The 23,518-nt window shown below is 34.2% G+C and overlaps 1 protein-coding gene across 1 annotated transcript in view; it reads left to right on the forward strand.

The window, feature by feature from the left end:
* The first annotated feature begins 238 nt into the window (after positions 1–238).
* The window catches only part of LOC137406681 (arylsulfatase B-like), a 31,505-nt gene continuing 8,225 nt past the window's right edge, over positions 239–23,518 (forward strand). Inside the window, exons 1-7 of the mRNA XM_068093294.1 lie at positions 239–317; positions 1,706–1,900; positions 5,447–5,558; positions 8,904–8,955; positions 9,077–9,180; positions 18,669–18,769; positions 20,078–20,148. Of these exons, the coding sequence (XP_067949395.1) occupies positions 239–317; positions 1,706–1,900; positions 5,447–5,558; positions 8,904–8,955; positions 9,077–9,180; positions 18,669–18,769; positions 20,078–20,148 (714 nt within the window). The remainder of the gene's footprint in view (positions 318–1,705; positions 1,901–5,446; positions 5,559–8,903; positions 8,956–9,076; positions 9,181–18,668; positions 18,770–20,077; positions 20,149–23,518) is intronic.

Genomic DNA, 23,518 nt, shown 5'->3' on the forward strand with positions numbered 1-23,518 from the left:
TCCTACGCTTTTTTTGGCCGTCGTTGTCTTCAAGACTCATCAAACCTAACGATAATATTGTGAAAACTTTTTAGACTAGTCAAACACGTTTACTCGCTTCAGATAACTTTTGTTTTGAAGTACTTGAGAACTGCTACTCACAGAGCTTTTCTGCGTCGTGACTGCTATTAAGGACGTTCCTAAATATTCAAGTTTTTTGCTTAGTGCCGCAACTTAAGTTGGCAAGATAAAATACACCATGGAAACCGGCTACTTTGCCAACTTATTACTAATGCACTTGATTAGGGAGTTGGACTCAGATCAACAAAAAGGCCCAGGTATGCTAAATCTGTTAACTTTTGTCTCAATTTAAGATTTATCTATTATTAAATTTTATTCTTGTTGTGCTGCAACACCACAAATATAACTTTAGCTAAGCTGATGAATGTTTCTGGAACAAACCAACTTTGCAAAGACCTCATTTATAAACATCTGCCGAACATTCTGGCAACTTATCTAACGGCCTGTTTCAGGGTTTTGATGTTTTTAAATTCTTATTATATGTTTAAAGAACACCCGAGGTTTTCGAAATTTTATCATGTTTTCCTCAAAATTGTAAGAGAATTTCAGTAGCTAAGTTATAATTAGGGTACACGATAATGCGCAGTTAACAGCTTCTGATAGAGGGAGCTCTTTCAAGTTTTTACCCTGTGTCATGAGAAGTTATTGGTTGTATTTTTAATAAGTAACTGCACACTTATTATGTAATATGGCAAGGCAGTTGATCGGTATAAGTGGTAAAATGTCAGACTACCAAAATGAAAGTCGCGAGTTCAAAACCCAATGAAAGCAATTGGTTTTCCAAACCTCATGGTGTGACTTGCAACAGACTGAAGGACATGGTATTTACAGTATTAGGGTATTATAGTGAAGATTGTAGTAAGGATTCTGTGATGATGTTTCATTCAGTGTTTGTGGTCAAGCTCTTCATAATATTTCAATGTTTTTAGACTAAAAGAGCCAAACACAAAGTCGTATAACAATTGTATCCGTTTTATGCTACCAATCTTTTATTGTGTTCCCTAGCATGCAGAGGTTATTACTAAATCGTTAACATCTAAACCGTAACGCTGAAAGCAGCATAGAGAAAATAATTCCAACTTTATGGAGACACACCACGAAACATAGCCTATCGTGTATCCTATTGATAAATATTTTTTCAATACTTGTGATTAATTTTCATGGTAGACATAAAGACAGTGTTTCAAGAACTCTAGCTTTGTGTACAGGTAAAAGATGCACAACACGGTCTTTCATTGGCAAACCAACAATAGAGCTATTTTACCTAAGTGCAGTTTTTGGGTGTTTTATGTATTAATAATAGATTGGCAATAAATATAGACAATGAAGTGAAAATAAAGATAGAAGTAGACAATTAGTGTATTTTACAATAGTTATGGAGGCTACAAGCTTGTGCTTGTTAAAATATGGTTAAACTGCATCTAATCATAATTTATTACTCATTTCTACTTCATTACACCAGAAACTTAAAGCTGATCATCTATTGGCTGCCTCTACTTGACAAACTAAAAGGAAGACTTAGGTAACATAAGATTTCTGGTAATAAAACAGTTCAGGTCTAATGATTAGCAGATCAAAAATTATTTTGAAGAGATTATACGCGTTGTGATTAATGGCTATTAGTGACTCAAATATAACCAGATAGGTGTACCTGGCAGTTCACATTTAGACCCAAGCATGAGAGGGTCTATTTTTTACCTGTTGCTTCTTTTGGTCGTGGCAGTAGGAGCGAGGTATAAAGAAAGATGCAAGTTTCAATCTGTCGACGCGACGGCTGACGAATACAGAGACCGGTCCGGCAGAAGGCCAAATATTGTCTACATCATGGCTGATGATATGGGTAAGTCAGGTGGAAGACAAACTTTAATTCTGTTGACAGACTGTTTTTTATATTTAGTTTGTTTTTCAACAAGCAGTGAAATAACTGTTATGAAAATCTGGGATCTTTATAAAATTTATCTATCAAATCTAAAGTATCAATTTATCAAATTGTTTATGTAAGTTACTCAGCAGCAAAAAGTTTAGAACAAACGTTCTTTTAGCTAAAATGCTAGTTTTACCTTGGAAACAGTTTTATTAGTATGAGTAATAGAATATTTTTTTATTTATATAGTTACTAGCTTGATATAAAACAGTAGTAAGGTATTTAATATTTCGTTTTCTGGAAAAAATCTTTTAGCGTCGCAATGCTTTTGACCAACAAAAACTTGTGAGATGTTTATCAAATTTATTTATCAAATCTAAAAAAGAAAATTTATCAAAGATTTCATGTAAGTCACTTGATAGCAACAAATTTAGAATAAACATTATTTTAGCTAAATTGCTAGTTTTACCTTGAAAACATATTTTTATTAGCATAAGTAATGAAATAACTGTTCTGTTTATATAACTAATAGCATGATATAAATTAATAATAAGATATTTAACATCTTGTTTTCTGGAGAAAAGCTGTTAGTGTCACAATGGTTTTTATCAACAGCTTACTGTGTGACTCATCTATCACTATCACTCAGGCAATTAGTTTCATAAGCATATTTAAGCAACCAGGTAGCTGATTAGTAGATATTAAAACTTATGCTCATCCTCTATAAAGAATGATTAATTCATTGTTATTGCTAAGCCAAGCAGTATGACGAGTCTCTCAGTGTCAACCTGTGTGTACATAGAAATGATGCTTTAGTTCCAGCTCAAAGATCTTTCATCTTGAGCTATTAAACTTAATGGTATTTTTTATGCTGCGGTTTGTGCATTTGGAAAGCTTCAAGCATTTTAAACGCCAACCAGCCTTATGGGGGGGGGTGGTTTTAAAAAATTACTGTATTAAGATATTAGAAACTAGCTAAGTATTAAACTTTCCCATTTTCATCAGTGCTAGTGTTTTATCTTGAAGCCAACCAATGCTTGAGTGCCCTGAGTTTGACTATTGCTATCGGTTTTAACAAACATATGCACAAATTTATTTAAAGTTATGAGAATATTATGGCGCAGTGAGGGTAACGACCTCCTTTTAACTATGTGCAGCCATGGAACTAGTAAGATGAAGCTGCCATTATTTGATAGTATAATGTACCATTAAGATAGTGAATGCAGAAAAACTTTGAAACCTTGGAATAGTTTTTAGTGCAGCAGTTTCTGTTGCAGGCATTTAATATTTATCTTTGTTGATATTTGTTTTGAATCTCTTTGACGGTTTATGTTTGTTATTTAAATACTTCCACAATATGAAATTATTTGATGGATTTAATAATTCACTAGTTCGCATACAGTAAATTCCGCAAATTATTAAAATCCACACATGATCAGTTTTATTGTTAACGCAAGAGAGAATAACTACTACCTCAAATTAAAAACTAGCCGCCAAGCAGAGTTAGTCCTTGTAGCTGAGCTCCAAACTCTTTTAAAATCATCGCCAGGGCTCTGAGTTGAGCCCATTGACAATGCATTACACTTCTTTACAAAATTATTCGAGGTTGTCACAAGTTATTCGGAGTTCGACACAGCATCATCATCGAAAAAAACTTTTCTGCAGTTCTTTACATTGAAAAACTCATAACTTATCACAATTTGTTGGTTCACCAAAGGCTTCCAAATCGATAAACATTTATGAAAACCTCTGGGTGCAGCAAAAAATTTATAGTTTAGAATGATCGACATAAATTTCTCAGCTAAATAGAAACCTAAACACGTGGTATACACACCTGAAGGTTTCACTCTATTGCTAGCTGTTTTCAAAGATTAATTTATTCGCGAATATGTTAATCCGCAAAATCATTTAGTCTGTGAATATGCCTGAAAAAACAATTTTTTTGAAATTTAGTTTCACGAATAAATTCATCCTGTAGGTATTTTTACAAAGAATATCTTGATTACAGAACATAGTTTTGTTATACATGCAAGCACTGCTGTGCTATTGAATATTGTACAACTTTGAATAGAGCTTTCTAAAAAATGGTAATTTCATCATTTTTGGGTCAGTATAAAATTCAATTATCTTTAAATCTCTGGTTTTGGTTATATATAAACTAAAGTAAATTAAGTTAAAATTTACTTGAATTATACTTTTGTTACTTCAAAATTTTTTTAAGAAGGTTAGAACACACTTGGAGGGAGTCTTACAGTCAGTGTTCAAACAGCCATTGTGGTAATTTAACTTCTCTCCTAAAATCAAAGCCTGTCACATTGTGCCTTCGCATCTTTGACCACAATTGTAATGTTGAAAGGATAGTTTTACCTGCTAGACAATTAGAATGCTGCATAGATTAATTTCATAAGATTAAAACAAGTTGCTTTATGTAGTTTATAAACATTTATTTTGCAGTAATTTATTTATATGTTTAACACAGATACGATGTAGCCAAACAGGAGCTGGCTAAATAGGTGTGTAAGATTTAACAATAACAAGAATGTGGTTTCCTTTTAAATGTTGTATACATTTTAGCTCTGAAGAAATCTAAACAAAAACGGTTTTTTTCGTAACAGATTGGAAGCGTTTTTGATGCATTCTTATTGCAAATAGCTTTCCCTGTACATGTATTTAATTTAAGTGCATTTAGTTGCTAAGAGTTGTCAGCGCTTGCCTTGATTTATGAAGCTACCCAGAATTTATAACGCCTTCATATTAATAGTTATGATTCTGATTTATTTGTAATCTACTTTAGCTGCTGTCTTTTGATTATTTAAAGGTAGAACTATAATGCTTCTTAACAATTCTAAGTGAAGGCCTGCTAGTTTTCAATAATTGTTAGCTAGTCCATTTTAACTGAAGCAAAAATAATAGGATTGTCACAAACTGCAGCTTTAAATTTAGTCTCTTTCCAAAATTATTACTGACACTGAGAATCCTCATCAAAAATATGAAAATTCATCTCTTATTTAAGTAACTACTAATAATATTCGTTTTGAATTTGTTTAGAAAGATAAACTAGCTTTTTATCTAAAACTCTGAACATCTAACCATCTGTGTTTTTGACCATCTAACCTCTGACCCTATGACCTTCTGCCTCTCTGACCTTTTGATCCGCTGACCCACTTATTCACTGAACCTCTGATGACCCTCTAACTGATCTTATGGCTCTCTGAATGACTCTCTGACTGACCCTCTGACCATCTAACCCATTGACCTTTTGTTCTTATAATTATTTGGCCTTCAGAGATAATGCAGTATAAACTTTCGAGCGAAAAAGCAAATGTTGCTATAAAATTCAAAGCCTGTCATATACTTAACCCCTACAGAACTTCACCATTTGCAGAACATTGCAAACTCTGCTTTCTCTCTAACGTTCTCATGCATTAATAGAATCTGATTAGCTAAAACCTAGCAATGCTTAATAACTGCATACAATCAAACTATTGGCTCATGCTATTGTTACAAACCATTGTTTTATAGGGTGGAATGATGTAGGATTTCACAATCCTAAAGTGAGAACCCCAAACCTTGATGCCCTGAGAGCAGATGGAATTGAGCTCACCCAGTCCTACGTACAACCTGCCTGTAGTGTGTAAGCTATAGGTTCCACTTGACAATCCAAATTTACAAGCCAAATAAGACAATATTTTGATGATTGATAATAATTACAATAATAATAATTGTTATATTGACATTAATAGTACTAAAAATAATATTAACAATAATAGTAATAATCAATCACTCAAAAATTGGGTGACTGATTGGATGGCTCTACGGAAAGTTGATGTAAAAAACACAAGTTGCTACAACAGACAGCCCTGTTAGAATCGGCTAACATCCTTAGAAAGGTCTTGTTTACCCTAGCCCAATGAAACTAGGTCACTTGACAGAAACAAACACCAGCTAAAGCTGTGATAAAACCAATAATAATAACAATATAATGATAATAATAATAATAACGGAAGAAGGAAATATGTAGACAAAGCACAGTTTTCTGCTCTGTTTAAATCTGTAAGAATATGTTGAAAAATACTAAATATCTGAGGAAAGGGAATCTTACCAGATACCAGTATTCTACCAGACAAAGAGCTGAAAAAAATCAACCTTATTTAGTGAATAATGATAACAGTAATGATAATAATTGATAATAAAAGCCAAAAACAACAGAGATCTGTATGTATGGGTCAGAATGCTGATAGCCTGAGGACAGTAACAAAATAATCACTTCTACGCGGATTCTCGTCATAATCTGCTAAAAGCATCCAATGAAAGTCTTTTATAACTGTTTTCTACATGTTTTTGTAAAGAATTTATTACATTGATTTCATATATTGGCCAGCTACTTTAAACTACTGGTTCTCTGATGGTTTTATTGTGTCATACAACAAATTCACCCAGATAGTCTCTTAGATCGCGCCTCATCGACTTTTGACTTCAAGACTAGAATTTTTTGCTTTGATTTCATAAAGTTTCTGTTAAAACAAAGTTAATATGAGCAAATATTGAATCAAGCTTCAAGCTAGAATTTATGTGTTAAGTTCTAATGCTACACAAAAACACTTGCTTGACTCAAAAGAAGTTGTGCACAAAATATGAAATTAGCGCAAAGTGGTAAGTATCTGAGTGTCTAAAAACAAATGATTCATTTTAAGAACCTAGTTAAGGTGTCCCAAACTGTTTCATGACCTATATATATATATATATATATATATATACATATATATATATAAATAAAAAAATTGTTTCCTCACCCCGGTTAACCCGTATGGGTGGTAGTAGTTTCTGCTCTAACTCGAGTCTCCTACCAGAGACCTGGGAGTTTAAGCACTCGCCTCAAGATCTTAGCTGTTCCCAGTAGCGCACTTTTCTGCAACTCACCTGAGTTGATTGCTGTTGGTATTTGGGCAAGCCACATTTTATGCGCCGGTGTTATTGCGCCCAGTGCCCCAATGACTACTGGGATTACAGTTTTTCTTACATCCCAGCATTTTTCAATCTCTTCTCTAAGAGGGAGATATTTGTCCACCTTTTCTTTTTCTTTGCTTGCTATATTGTAGTCATTGGGTACTGCTATATCTATTATAGCAGCTCTCTTGTTCTCCTTGTCCACCACCACTATATCTGGTTTGTTTGCTAGGACATGCTTGTCAGTCCGGATGTAGAAGTCCCAGAGGATCTTAGCGCGGTCATTTTCATTGAACTTACCAGGAGTTTCCCACCAGTGTTGTGGTTTATTCAGGCCATACTCGTCACATAGACTTCTATACACAACACCTGCGACACGGTTATGCCGCTCAGTGTATGCATTTCCTGCTAGCTGCTTGCATCCACTGATGATGTGTTGGATGGTCTCAGGTGCATATTTGCACAGTCTGCATCTAGGATCGTCTCTAGTGTGATAGATTTTTGTTAGGAGTTGCCTTGTTGGGAGCACTTGCTCCTGGGCTGCCATGATTAGCGACTCTGTATTGGCCGTTAATATATATATATATATATATATATATATATATATATATATATATATATATATATATATATATAGATATATAGATATATATCTATATACACATCTACATATATATATCTATATATATATGTAGATGTATGTATGTATATATATATATGTATATATATATACAGTATATATATATATACATATATATATATATATATATATATATATACATATACATATATATATTTATATATACAGTCAAACATGGATAACTCACCCACAGATAGCTTGAACACATGGTTAATTCGAATGGTTTTTTGGTCCGTTCCCACGTAATGATAAATTGCTATAGATAACTCGAACTCAACACTGTTAACTCGAACTGTTTTTTGCCTAACGGCTACCGAAACGGTTGTTATCACTTTAGAAAATCACTTTATTCCAAGCCATAGAGGTAAACCTCAACTTTTAGTAATTAATAAGCGTCGTTATTACCACCATCGGCAAAATATTTTTGTCAACGACTTTTCTAAAGGTTTGGTGAAGTTTGATTTATGCCAAACATCCGCTTAGCGATCGCCCTTCGGAAGCGAGGTAAAGTGAGGTAATCTTTGCATAAACTTCAAGAAAAATTGGCAAAATTGGTCGTGGGTAAAACGCTCAAAAGAAAAAGATGTCTTTTCTTTTGAGCATTTCAACAACGATCAAGTTTTGCCAATGTCAACCAAAAAAACGTCCTGGCAATAACATCACCTCAAACAACGAACCAATCTCAAGTGATAGAAAAATCTCTATACTTTTTGATAAAAATGTTTTAAACTTTACATTAGAAGCATTTAATTTGAAACAAGCCATTTGTGGTTTTGATTTATATTATAGTTTGTATATGTACATGTATCTACTAATAAATAAGTAAATACATGGACTGTGACAGTGCTCTGATAACTTGGACGCTCTGATAATTCGAACACTTTCGCTCGGTCCCATGAAGTTCGAGTTATTCATGTTTGACTGTATATATATACATATATATATTTATATATATACATATATATAACATATATATAACATATCAAATTGTTACATAGATTTGAATGCTTCATTTAGTAACTAATTAACCAACACTTTGAATAACTATGCATTGCAACTCGAACATAAAACAACACCAAAACATTTGGCAGTTGAAAATATGTGTGAGTTTACCTAACAAAGACATGAGTAAGTTATGTTGGACAGTTCTTCATGTTGCAAGTTTATTAGCTTGTTGTAGTTACTGTTTAAAAAAAAACATTTTAAATTTAAACGTCTTAATGTTTACTAAACTCTCAAAGTTTTTGTTACTACAAAAAAATTAACAGAGTGCCACATTATATGACAATATTCTTCCAACAAGCAGTAGCATGTATTATATTTTTAATCCTTTATAGGTAGTACACCACAGAGGCCACTTTTTATTCTATTTTGGTTTCTTTGTCATTGTAGAACAAGATCAGCTCTCTTGACTGGTCGATACCCATCACATAACGGACTACAGGTAAGGGGTCTGACAGGCTGATACAAGCCTGAAACCTATTTGGTTGGTGAAGTGAATGTAAATTATTTGAAGAGCACATACTTTTATATATTTAGCTCATAATACACTCCTATACTTCCAGGTACTTGTGCTACGAGAAGAAGTCCAGGCTTGCTTACCAGTAGAGCACAAAACACACAACGAGTATATGAAGGAAGAAGGCTATGTGACCAAACATGTTGGCAAGTAGGTATTACATGTTTGTGCGCATGGGTGCATGCGTAAATACGTGCTTCCATAAGAATTCATCACAAAAATTCATCATGCATTAACTCTGCACTTTCTTATATGTTTTCATTATGGAATCCTGTACGACTGACGAGGGCAGTCTCGCACCTACTTGTTTTGAATGAAAAAAGGCATAATGAAAAACAGACATATTTAGAATATATGAAAACAATATGTTATTGGAAAGTCATTCTCAGAGGAGTTCAACATTTTCATATAGCAGCAATATAACAGTATATAAAAAATATAACTCACAACTCACTTCATGATCTTTGACTTTCCTCTTACTTATTCTTAGCTATTATTTGATAAAAAATATGTTTCCTTGTGGGCAAGTAAAATACGCAAGTTATTTTTAAGGTTGATGTTGTTACGGTATTTATTTTTATATATAAAAGAGATGAACATCCAGATTCACATAGAAAAGTTGTTGTGATGACAAATACATAGTTTTTGTTTTCGCAATTGATTCTTGCACTCCTTGAGCAACAGCTCACGCACCTAATTGAGAAGTCCTGCATGAACCCCTGTAATGAAGCTAGTTTAAAACACCTTACTATTATAAAAACATTTGCAGAATGCCAGGTATTAAAAATAAGCTTATAAACAGTGGTAGCAATGCCACACTTACATTTCAGCTTATAAACCATGTCACCTGCCATCAGCCTGGCACACTGCCAATGACTAATTGAGTAAGTTAGTTATCTACAACTATTATTAATAGATAGAATGATGTTGCGCCATAACCGGAGAGCAGTAGCATATTTCACTCACATACCGACATATATCGCCCAATGAATCCATCAATCCCCATAGCTAGAGTGGTAAGGCATGTGCCTGGTGAATGGGAGGTTCCGAGATCAAACCTTCCGTGTACCGGATTCTTCATTCCAATATTTTAAGGGCTATAGCCGGACATACTGAACTTCACACAGATTCTCACAGACTTTGAGATTTACAGTAGATGCCCCTATAATGTAAATTCGTAATAATGTAAAAATTCCATGTAATGTAGTGTCAAATCGAGTGAGTTTTCCAAATCTATTGGAATGCTAGTTTATCTCGCCTCGCTTGCCAAGAAAAAATGATGTGCGTATGGCGTTATTTATACTATATAAACGGCAATCGTTGTCTGTGTATGTATGTGTCCGCCTTATAGAGTACCATACTTTTTTGGACTATTAGCCGCTACTAGGTATTTAGGGCGCATTAACGGGAATCACTGGTTAGTACACGCCTCTATACATAACCTATTCATCGTTTTTACACAAAAATCACGTCATCTCTGGTTAGCGCGCGCCTCTTTACGGTGCCCAATGACACTGGTGCGTTTGAAACAGCAAAGTTGCTGCCGTGTTAAAAAGCACCTTCCTGAGTTCTGCGGCCTATACAAAGGTGCCTATACAGTTATACAAATGTGCTAATCATTAAATAAAATAAAGTAATGAATAGTAATTTACATGCGATTAATATTTACTGCCAACGTGTACCAAGAAGGTCACGCGAACGTTGGTTTCTTGCAGTCACTGGAAAAAAAGCAGTTCTCACCTACTAAATTTTTGCATAAAAAAGGTAAGTAGGTATACTTCTTATTCAATGTTTTATTGTCTATGAATTGCCACATTTCCACTACATTACCCTTTCACTTGCGTCCATGTACAAATTTAGCTATCGGCCTACTGCTCGCCATTTTGCCGAAATTGCTTAATATGTATACAATATTTTTTTCAATTTCAAACTCCATTTAGAACGTTTGTTTTGGTTATATATTTTATTTTGCCAACATGTTAACAAGCACTGCTATCCAAAAAATTTCGTTGTATCTATACTTTGTGCATTGATAAAGCGATGTGAAGCTACAAAGCAAAATGATCCTCTATAATGTTCCTTATTCTTACAAAACCATTACTTTCATCGCCATCAGAGTCAGTGCTGATATTGCTTTTTAATTATCTGTGTAATCAAAAAAATCTGAATTGGCTATAGTGTCATCAACATAAGTAGTTATTTGTTTTCTAATTCGGACGTCTTTGATGAACTTTCACAAAAATGTTTGTTTTTAAGTTGGAAATCCCCAAACAAAAATTAAAATATTAAACTTTAGGCTAATTTTATAGAGAAATCTTAGGACAACACTGTCACTACCATAAAAGTCTTAAAGATCGTTGGTCATGTTGTCAACGAATAATAAAATTCAGTTACTAGCAATTGCTGGGAAAATCGCAAAAATGTATCTACGGCGGTCGACCATAGAATACGTATAAATGAGTCTACTTCGGTGAAAGGGTTGAAAACGTTGGATTTGCCACTGTTTGTGATAGTAAACATGTTCATTTCCTTCTGAGTTACTTTTGCTTTTTTTCCAGCTGCGAGTACTACAGAACTACAGCTACTACAGAACTTGCATGGGTACTGCTACTGCGTTTTACCTACTAAATTTCTACATCGAAAAGGTTAGTACAATTTATTCAATGTTGTATTGCCTATGAATCGCCACATCTCAACTACTTAATAACATTGGATTTGCCACTGTTTGTGATAGTTGGACAAGTTAATTTCCTTCAGCAGCTGAGTTACTAATTTTTTTCCAGCTACGAGTAGGCCTACTGCAAATTACTACTACAGAACTTGCATGAGTACTCCGAGGGTTGCGATAGGCGATGGTGAAAAGAAAGAGAGCAGCCGGTATCGACTTACTGTCACCCTGCTTTAGCCATGACCAGCTGTACATCGCCTGCAAAAAAGTAGGCACAAACCGAAAACTGTTTGTTCATACACCCGACAGAAAAACAAAAGATGTTGTCTATCTGCAAGTGTTGCATTGAACTAACATTGTGTTATTGTTATGTCATGCTATGTTCTTCATGTTCTGCTATACCACATACAACATTTTCTAACATATTTTTCAATATATAATTATATATTTTCATGCGTTCGTTATCTTTATTGTATCTCATAAAAAAGCTATCATGTTGGTGCTATGTTTTATTATTTTAAGGTGCTAATGCTGTATCTGCCTTGAAATCATACTGTCTGTGCTGTTTTACATATAAATTTTATTGACACAACCTCATTACTGTTTGTATATACCATGTCAAAACACAGGCTATAGACGAAAAACTGGTGAGCTATGATTAGTGTTTTAAGCATGTAGAAGTCTCCATTCAACAAATGCTGGCGCTAGCAAAATATTTTGTATAATTTTCTAGAAGATGCAAAACTTTTCAATACTGCCAGCTTGAAGAACTTCAGTTTGCCTAGCAATGTCAATTTGATTATCAGTTCTCTGTACACAAATAGGGCAATGCCGATTTCAGTGGTTTGAGACTGATGCATTGTAGACTAGCTGTAAAACGTATTGCAGATTTCCATTGTTCTCCCAACATTATTGACATATATGACTGCATATATGTATGCATAGTGTGATCAGGGCAAAAAATTTCAGTAGACTGCATATTTGGAGTTGTTTTACAGTATGAAAGACAACTCTCAACAAGCCTCTTGCTGTACACGAATCTGTTTCCATTGACGGGTAATGCAGCTAGCAGTTTGGTGTCGTGGCGTCACTCGGGGATTCGCGGAAGACCTTTTTTGCCTCGAGTGCAGCGAGAGTATCCAGGGCGCGCTTTCCAGATGAATGAGTTGGCGAGTGCGAGGCGATTGATTGCGAAGCGATTGAGTGCTAGGCAATTGATTCCGAGGTGATTGATTGCAAGTGCGAAGCAATTGGTTGCGAGTGCATGGCGATTGGTTTCGAGTGTGAGGCGATTGGTTGCGAGGGCGAGGTGATCGGTTGCGAGTGCGAGGCGATCAATTGCAAGGCGAGTTCGATGTGATTGATTGTGAGGCGGGTGCGAGCCAATTGATTGCCGGTGCGAAGCGATTGATTGCGAGGCGAGTGCAAGAGCGCGATTGTCAACTGCTCTGCGAATAAAGACTGGTCAGCCAAGGCGGGGGCTCGACGGCAAAAGTGCAAATCATCAACTGCAAATATAGACGGGTATGGACGAACGCATGAATCTAGACACATGAATCTAAAATATTTACTAGATTTTACACGCATCTAGTTGTGAAACACATTGCAGATTTCCATTATTCTCCCAACATTATTGACATGTAATGTGTGTGTGCATATACAGGGCAACAATTTCAGTAGACTGCATATTTGGAGTTGTTATACAGTATGAAAGACAACTCTCCATAAACCTTATGCTGCGCGTGAATCTGTTCCTGTAGGCGGATAATGCAGCTAGTCTATTATATATAACTTTCGTGATATTCTCGTTTGTCGTAATAAATCATCAAGTGTGTCGACAAAATAAAGAGTAGGATAGCTGCGCAACTGCTTCTAAATACTTGAAGGCGATCGATTGGTGCAGATGTTACAGCGTCAGTCCACCAATCTGAATGTCACGAGTTAGATTATCATCGATAGTTATCTCCTATCCTAACCTTGACCCCTGGATACAAATAGGCGCTGAGCAGGTAGAACCATTTTTATATTAAAAAGATTTTGATGTTTTGCCTTATTGTAGACATACAAAATATTTGTTATTAGTTTTAATTTACAGAACAGACTTTGTTGTTTGAAACAAAAGCAAATCGGTGTAAATGAACTTCAAAAATGTGCAGTCTCCATCAACTTGTTGTATTATTTTCGCAATCATTGTCTATGAAACCAGTAAGATTGATCATAAAAAAGAGAAAAGTTGTCGATGCAAACCAAGAATACTGCGGCTAAGGTACAGCCAACAAATTAAAAGAGTTGAGTCAAGTTTTTCCTTTTTGCATGGCCAAAGAAATGAGTTTGGTAATATCTTGTAACGGATTAGGCAACTTACATAGATTTTACTGTCTTTATAACGTAAATTTCCTATAACGTAAACGTTCCTGGAACGAGTTATTTATGTTGTAGGAGCACATATTGTATATATATATATATATATATATATATATATATGTATATATATATATATATATATATATATATATGTATTGCACTGCAAGCGCTACAAATGAACTTGAAAATAATTACGATTGTACAGTTTTAGTCACCCTGGCTGACTGCAAAAGAGAGAGAAAACTCCTGTCTGTCGAGATATTGAACTATATATAGGTAGTTAAAAGGAAACCTTTTTGTTGACTTTTTGCTATTAGATAGTCTCTATTTGCAAAATTTCACCAGCAACCTCTGTTGAAGGAACAACCATGATGCAAATACTTGGTAAATACTGATACAGTGGCTTGTGTATGATAGTAGATATCTAATCAGCTGGATTACAAGCAGTCGTCTGCCATGAGTTTTTACTGATCTGCTTCTATTTTAAATTCCTATTAGTTACATCTTTATATAGCGAAGTCTAAGCTGTCTTGATTTTGTTTGCCATCACATAGTTGCGAGTTTATCGTTGTCGATGAAGCAAGTCCTGTTTTACTCGGTGTGCATTGCCCAACCATCTCAAACTTTTTCGATAACTATATCAGCCTTGGATGATAGGTCTGCCCGTTTTGTGATTTCTACATTTATGATCTTTTCATGTCAGCCAATGTACATGGGGTTTTTAAGTGTCTCATCACAGAATAAAGTTTTTTTTACTTCAGCCAGGTAAATTGTCCCGATCTCTGCGCCATGTTAAACAGCTGACAAAACAACTGCTTGATACACTGGTTCTGTCAAATCTATTATATGGCACAAAAAAATAAATTCAACAAACGTGGTTGTTTTGTGAGCAAGTGATATATGTTGCTCACGAAGCAACATATACCCTACAGGATGAAAATATTTGATGGTTATAAAATTCGCGATTTCGCAAACAGTCAATTCCGCGAATTATTAAATTCCGCAAAAATTAGTTCTATTTTTAATCACAAGGGAGAATAACTACTGCCTTAAGATTAAAAACTAGCCGCTAGGCATAAATACTAAACGTAGTTGAGTCCCAAAACCTTTTTAAAATCATTGCTTGGGCTTTGAGTTAACCCCATTGCCAATGCATCACATTTCTTTACAAAATTATTCAAGGTTGTCACAAGATATGCAGAATAGCATCATTGCAAAAATAGCCGCTGGGCAGAAGTACTAAACGTAGCCGAGTTCCAAAACTTCTTTAAAATCATCGCCGGAGCTTCGAGTTTTATTGCCATTGCATCAAACTTCTTTACAAAATTATTCAAGGTTTTCACAAGTTATTCGGCATGGCTTCGTCATTTGGCTTTTTACATTGAAATCAACTCCATCAATCTCTAATACCGAAGTTAAGAACGATCATGATTCTGATCTAGACATTATGGTATGTATTTGATTTGCAGTGCAGATACGTTTTTCCATAATTAACTGCATTAGTTAATTCTTTTGTTTAAAAACTGATCGCTTTCATTAAATACTTCAGCTATTGTTTTTGTACTTCCTTAACACTTATTAATATTTTTTTTCTTTTGTGTTTACTGCAGATTGAGAATAAAACATAACCTATTCCAATTACGAAAACTAGAGACAAGTAGTATTATTCATCAAGGCAGGAATATTGGCAGAGAAGCAACCAGTCAGCCTAAACCCTTTCATCAACAACAACTCCTTGATATCGCTGCAGCAAACATGATTATATTATATATTTCATTTCATGTATAGATATATCATAATTTATTACAAACTTGAATGTACAAATGAAATATTTCAAATACAAATAATATTTTACAAACGATGAATGGAGTAAATATAAACAGTTTAGTCCATATGGCGGTTGTCTAGCAATAAAATTAAACTGGTACTCTCTGACTAGTTATTTTGGTAATAGCAGCTCTATATCGTTGTCACTGTGTTGGGTAGATGTTAAAGGCGATTCTCTCGCTACTACATGGCTGGTAAGGAAGTTATCATCTGAACTTTCTTTGTGGCTTATTATTGCAAAGTTCCGCCGCTTGGCCAAAGATTTGTGCTCATAAAGGCGTTTTTGTTCCTTTTTTCAAACAGATATATTCTTCTCGTTAGCAGCTGCCGTCACTTCTACCTCAATTTCAAGACCACCCTGAATAATTGGTGATTTTCTAAGAATGACATTTACCATCCTTGCAGTTATTGTGCCTTCGTGTATGATGAAAAATTTTTCTCTCACACTAAAACAAATAAAGAAGCGGTAGGGATAGAAAAAATAAATATTGTGTTTTACCGAAAAACTAAATAAAATTCAACTAATTTAGTAAATGGTTTTAGAGAAAACTCATTACTTACCCCAAGTTGTTGGTTCATCAAAGGCCTCCAAATCGATGAATATTCGTGAAAACCTCTGAACGCAGCAAAAAATTTATAGCTTAGCACGATCGACTTGTAGTTGTAAGCTATGGTAAATAGAAACCGAAAAAGGCAATGTGCGCATGCGTAGGGTTAACTCTATTGCTAGCCGTAACAGAGTTAACTCTTTATAGAGAGTGACAGTGTTCAGCCGCGAATAAATTAATCCACGAATATGCATGAAATGGCAACTTTCGCGAAATTTAACTCCGCGAATAAATTCATCCTGTAGGGTATCTGGTGATAATTCTTGATAATGTTTTAAACGAGTCAGATTAGTTGAAGTTTAGAAAAAAATGAAGATTAAAGCTTAACAAAATTAAGTCCAGCGACAATAGGATGTGACGATTTTATCACAATGTTTTCATGTTCAATATAATTGCCTGGCACTGCTGAGCAAACTGACGCGTATGCTGGTATCCTTAGTATTAGCTTTTGGTACATATTTTGCTACATATCAGGATCACCATTTTGGCATTTGTTGACAAAAGCCTCGCATTGTTGGTGTTTCTAATTCTGTTACAGCCAATCACTGCTTTCTGTTTTCGAAAGTTATTGAACACAATAGTTCTGTCAAAACGAATAGCTGCTGAGAATGACTTTCAACAAACAAGCTACTTTATTGGTTAACGCATCACTAGATCCAGTCATGCGTCAACCCCTCCAGTGAAGGTTTTGGCATGCATAAGAACCCTATGTTACCACAATGTCATTGAGCTAACTAATTCTCTTTACCACACACTGCTGTGTAAAACATCTTGCTCTACAACCATGGCTTTAGTAAGTGGTATGGTCTTCCTACTGAGACGTAGCATTCACAGGCACATCAATTGGTATTACAGGACAAGACCTATCTAATAGAGGCACTAAATGTGACAGATTTCCATGCATGGAATGTGCCAGAATAAATTATTACTTTTAACAGATAGTATTTTTGACCAGTAGCAGGTGCATTCTTTAGCGATGAGACTCAAGGCCCATCCAAATTTGTGAGCTCTTTAAGCGTGTTCTCAGCTTAGAGACCTCAGCTATTATTAAATCAATACCTCAACATTCAGCTCTCATTGCACCAGAAACTTTAAGATGTTATGAAAGTTCCAGTAGCACCCTTGTAAATTGGTAAATGAGCCGTGAGAAGAGGTCTTCTGATAACGTGATTCAGCAAATAAATATAGGCATTTGTCTTTGAGTCACATCCTCAACTGAGCATTGAAGCGTCTCACTGAACGCTTAACTAACTGATATTATACCCCTTTATAATAAACCTCTGGTATTGACTACGCAGAGTCGGCAAGTCTTAACCAAACAACTGACAAAGTCATGTAGTTGAGAAATTGTTACACTATTTAGCGGTTAGCTTACGACGGAGCATCTAAGCACTTGTTTTCTGTCCTCACTCGCCTTCTTTCTTATACTTTTATGCTCACTAATACCTGATAAGTTTGATTAGTTGTAATGACTTTGACAATGTTTTCTTCACATAGGCATAGCGACAGACATACGCATAGCCATAAACATCAGCGTAGGCATAGTCATATACATAGATAAAGACATAGACATGGGCAAAGGCATAGATATAATCAAAGGCATAGACACAGATGTAGATGCAGACACAGAAATAAGCACAGGCATAGACATCAGCATAGACATACCCGTGACTGTATATACAGACATAGGCTTAGCCATAAACATAATAATAGACATAATCACAGACTTAGACATAACCATGAATATGGACACAGTATTAGACCCTGACATATAATTAGACATAGACATAATTACTTAAAGTTGTAGACTAGCTAAAAGTATCTAAGACTGAAAGCTCTATATTATAATTTATATTAGATGATGTATCTCATGATCTACATTGTATATTACTCATTCAGTCAAAAACTGTCAGCCGATTTTATAACAGTTGTTGCTCAATTACTAATACTCAGACTTTTCTAAATCATTGTCCAACCAAGTTCTTTTTGAAACTACCAAACTTGCATGCATCCAGAGTTTTCTTTTACCGTCAGGTAAAAAAGCAAAAAAGGTCAGACAATAAAATGAATGGCTGGCATGTAAGCCGTGGTAAGTCATTTTAGTGAATTTATGGTACAAAACGTAACTCAGTCACTTGCAAATCTCATCTACCTGCATTCAACCATTTTAGATGGCACTTGGGATACTGCAACGAAGCCTGTCTACCAGGAAGTAGAGGGGTTGATGATTTTAGAGGAATTAATACTGGAGTTGCTGACTATTTCAATTGGAGTGAGTCCTGTACTAACGTTCATATAGCAGCTTTGTTAAACTAGCCTTGGCAAAATAGCATCTACTCTATCTTAGTATAGGCCTACATCTGATTAGGGGAAAATCACTTTTTTTAGTAACAAAATGCTAAAAAATTTTAAAAGAATAATGCAGTTTCTTTAAAAAAAATATAAGTACTCGAAATATAGATATATGTATATATAAATATATATTTATATATGTATATATATTATATATAGATAATTATTTTAATTGAGCCCAAACCATTGGGAGTATAAAGGTCACTTAGCCTGCAAAGAAACAGGCAGCTGCTATTAATAGAGAAGCACATTTGAGGCTGGTAAACATGCCAAGATTGTAATACCCATTGTGTCAAATAGTTTCCTTAAAGGTTGACTTGCAACAAAATTCACATTACAGTTATTTGATATGAAAAGATTTACGATGTCTTACTCTGTTGTTTTGTAGGTGCAAAATATGTGGAAATGTGATTACAAGCTCTTAGAAGCTCAAAAACAAACACTTAATCGCAGCCACACGAGACCGCCATAGTTTGGATTCTCTTTCCAAAACGGCTAAAATGTGAATGTGGTAAATGGTTTCTGTTTACACTTTCATGCAACTTTATTCGTTGAAATATTTTCACAAATCTACTTCACGCATTCAATAAAACCATGTCTATTGTTCTTACGCGTCTGTTTTATTGTCATTGTAATGCTGTCACTTTCAGCAGTGATATTTTTTAACTTACCGTAAAAACTTGTTTGACTTTTTAGCCTTTGCTTGAAGGAGTACATATCATTGTCTGATAATCATGACGAGCCTGTTGGTCACTTGTGATAATCGAAAAGTGCTGCAGAAAATTATTTGCGAAGTATTGGGTCACATGATCAGATTAAGACTTGCCGATTAGACCAAACCGAAACAAAGCTGTAAATTAGCGAGCATCTATATTTGATACGGGGTCTTCGGTAAAACCCGAAGTGTTTTTCATAAACTAGTGCTATGATATGTTTTGTATAAAGCTTTTTATTGGTCTTTCAATTTACATGAGAACATCACGTGATAAGCCATTAACCAAATTTCATGACTACGTCAGAGAAATAAAGAGATTCCAATCTACGACGGCTTTTCGTTATTGAGCTTTTAAGAGCTTGTAACCACATTTCCAGATATTTAGCACCTACAACACAACAGAGTAAGACATGTTGAATCTTTTGATACCAAATAACTGTAACATGAATTTTGTTGCAAGGCAACTTTTAAAACCTCCATGTGTAATCCAACTATTGTAAGCATACATTTTAGCTGATCACACTGTCATGCAAAGAAACATTAATGGAGTCCCAACCACTGAAAATATTGGAACACACATGACAGTATGTACAATAATTATATATGATTCCTTCTTACCTAATTGTGAAAGGTATTTGCAAATTTATAACCTTCATCTTTTATGTTTGCGATAATTGTGAAGTATTTTGACAGATATATTTCAACTCTGTCAGTTTATAGACAGTTCTAACAGGTACTTGTCAGCATTATTCATTGCTATTTCTTTTCCATATTGCTTCTTTAGTTAGCAGTTTTGTATGTCAGTCTGCCAATTTTGAGATGTTGATAGCTTCTTATATTTAGTTCAATGTATTTCTTATTTACAAAGCAGAGCAGCATAACCTTTAACCTTTGACATACTATGAAAAGAGAGTCAGTCTCACATTTTATAAATACTAAACCGCACATTAAAGTTCTGACTAAACTGAAGGACAGGGGTAATCAGTACCTCCTTCCAAAGACAAGCATTAATTTTGTATCTCAAATTTTAGAGATGCTCTAGGGAGAAAACGCGCAGACACTTTTAATGATTTCTTTAAAAGCTAAATGTTTACATTGAAAATAACTTTAAATTTTCAATTGAACTAATTAGTTTCCTAGCAATATAAAGTGTAGATAATTCCTAAATAGACCTATGCATTAGGCTCTTTGTTTAATACACTAAATATTGTGAGCATTCACATGTTTTTGAAATTGTAAGTCAGCCTTAGGCAATAAATTTGTTCAAACTCCATTTTAAATTGTTAAATTTTATTTTACAATATACCAAGCAAGGCAAGCTTACCATACACTTTAATGCAGTTATGTAAGAAAATTAAACACGTTTTTAACATCTTGATTTTAATAAAAGTGTTTAGGTTCTAAAAGTTTTTTTACAAAATATGCATAATCAAACTTTATATTTTTAAGGATTAAAATGAGTTATTTGTCAGCTAGGCTGGTAAAGTATACTGCAGTCATGACCAGGGCCATTTCATCTTTAACAAGCAGTTATTACTTTAGTTTTGCAAACTAGTGTAACAAAAACTGTGTAAGAATATACTAGCAAACAAATTAGTTGCTAAAGGCTTTGTTTTGTTTTCATCTTAAACATTCCCAATTGCTGTTCAACAATATGGTAGACCTATTTTAGCAAAACACTATTTTCTAAAGTGCAAATGTGAAGGAGACAGCGTTAGATATACAACTGTCTGTTCTTGACCAAAATATGCTATGATTCCTAGGGGTTTACAGAAGAAGCAATTGCAACATTTTTCACATTCATCACAATCTATTTAACACGTGACAAAACATCTTTTTTTATTTTAGAGCACAAGCTATTAAATGCGCAATTAGTAGCAGATTATCTTTTTCACGCAGGAGCACAGTCTATCAAACATGTGAATGCATGTAAAGCCTTAGGTACCTAGGAAAGGTAGAGGATAGTCATTATTTTATGTGCCTAGTAATCACACTAAATAGAAAAGGATTTAACAGTATTTTGTTACTGATAAATATTTTACAGCTGAGTTTTTGTCTTGAAGAATGGCCTATTTTATTTATTTATTTTATTTTATTCATCAGAATCAAAATATCAGAAAGGTTCTCAAGTGGTGCCCTGCTTACAGTTAATTAAACTAGTGAGTAATGAGCAACGTGGGTAATGAAAGGTCTTTTTCACATCTCACAAAATTTATCGATTAAGCATGGAAATATATCAAAGACAAACAAGTACTTAATACACTTTAGTTTATTTTCTAAACCTCACAGTTTTTAAGCCAATATCATTATAAATGCATATTTCTCTTAACCTAAACTTTATTATATTACAATTACATTCACCAGTATGTTGATTACTGCTGAGAGAGTTCAGAAACTGTTCAACAGAACTTTGCTAGTGTATAAAGAGTCATAACAAAGCTTTTAGCTTTCATGCTTTCCATTTAATTCTCTCCATTTAATGTAAAAACTCATGCAAAATTTTGTTTTCATGTACTTTTAATTGTGATAAGATTTTGTTTTTTTAAAAGTAAATTCTGAATTGACGTATTATCAAAAATACAACTAAAAAAATATAAAATAATAAAGAAAAAGAGTAAAAAAAGCAACTTATAATTAATATTCAGCAAATTACATATACAAATATAATTTTTTGCATTTTTAAAAAGACATAAAGGCAAAAAACCAACATATTGACTATTATTTATATATTAAATTATACTGTATTTAGATATATATATATATATCAATATATATATATGTATATATATATTGATATATATATCAATATATATATTGATCTGAGGAAACAATTTTATATATATATATAAAATTAACAATAAAATATAAAATATAAAATATTTTATAAAATTATTTTATATATATATATATAAAATTGTTTCCTCACCCAGGATACCCCGCATGGGTGGTAAATTCTGCTCTAACTCGGGTCTTCTACCAGAGACCTGGGAGTTTGAGCACTCACCTCAAGATCTTAGCTGTTCCCAATAGCGCACTTTTCTGCAACTCACCTGAGTTGATTGTTGTTGGTATTTGGGCAAGCCACATTTTATGCGCTGGTGTTATTGCGCCCAGTGCCCTAATGACTACTGGGATTACAGTTGTTCTTACATTCCAGCACTTTTCAATCTCTTCTCCAAGAGAGAGATATTTCTTTACCTTTTCTTTTTTTTTGCTGGCTATATTGTAGTCATTGGGTACTGCTATATCTATTATAGTAGCCCTCTTGTTTTCCTTGTTTACCACCACTATATCTGGTTGGTTTGCTAGGACATGCTTGTCAGTTCGGATGTTGAAGTCCCAGAGGATCTTAGCGCGGTCATTTTCATTGACCTTACCAGGAGCTTCTCACCAGTGTTGTGGTTTATTAAGGCCATACTCATCACATAGACTTCTACACAAAACACCTGCGACATGATTATGCCGCTCAGTGTATGCGTTTCCTGCTAGCTGCTTGCATCCACTGATGATGTGTTGGATGGTCTCAGGTGCATCTTTGCACAGTCTGCATCTAGGATCGCCTCTAGTGTGATAGATTTTCGTTTGGAGTTGCCTTGTTGGGAGCACTTGCTCCTGGGCTGCCATGATTAGTGACTCTGTATTGGCCGTTAGATTTCCTATAGATATATAGATTTCCGTTAGATATATATATATATATATATATATATATTTTAATACATATATATTGATATATATATTGATATATATATTGATATATATATTGATATATATATTAATATATATATAGACCAAGGAACAGTAAATCTTTTTGCTGCGATTACACTATCATATCTGTTATAGAACGATTAAAATTTAAACCTTGTAAATTTCAGACAAACTTTAAACTTCTCTGTGTGCTGCTAATCAAACATCTGACAATATAATCACCTGTTCAAATTAAATAGCAATTTTTCG

Source organism: Watersipora subatra, chromosome 10 (genome assembly GCF_963576615.1).
Source record: "Watersipora subatra chromosome 10, tzWatSuba1.1, whole genome shotgun sequence".
In the NCBI taxonomy this organism is placed as follows: Eukaryota; Metazoa; Bryozoa; class Gymnolaemata; order Cheilostomatida; family Watersiporidae; genus Watersipora; species Watersipora subatra.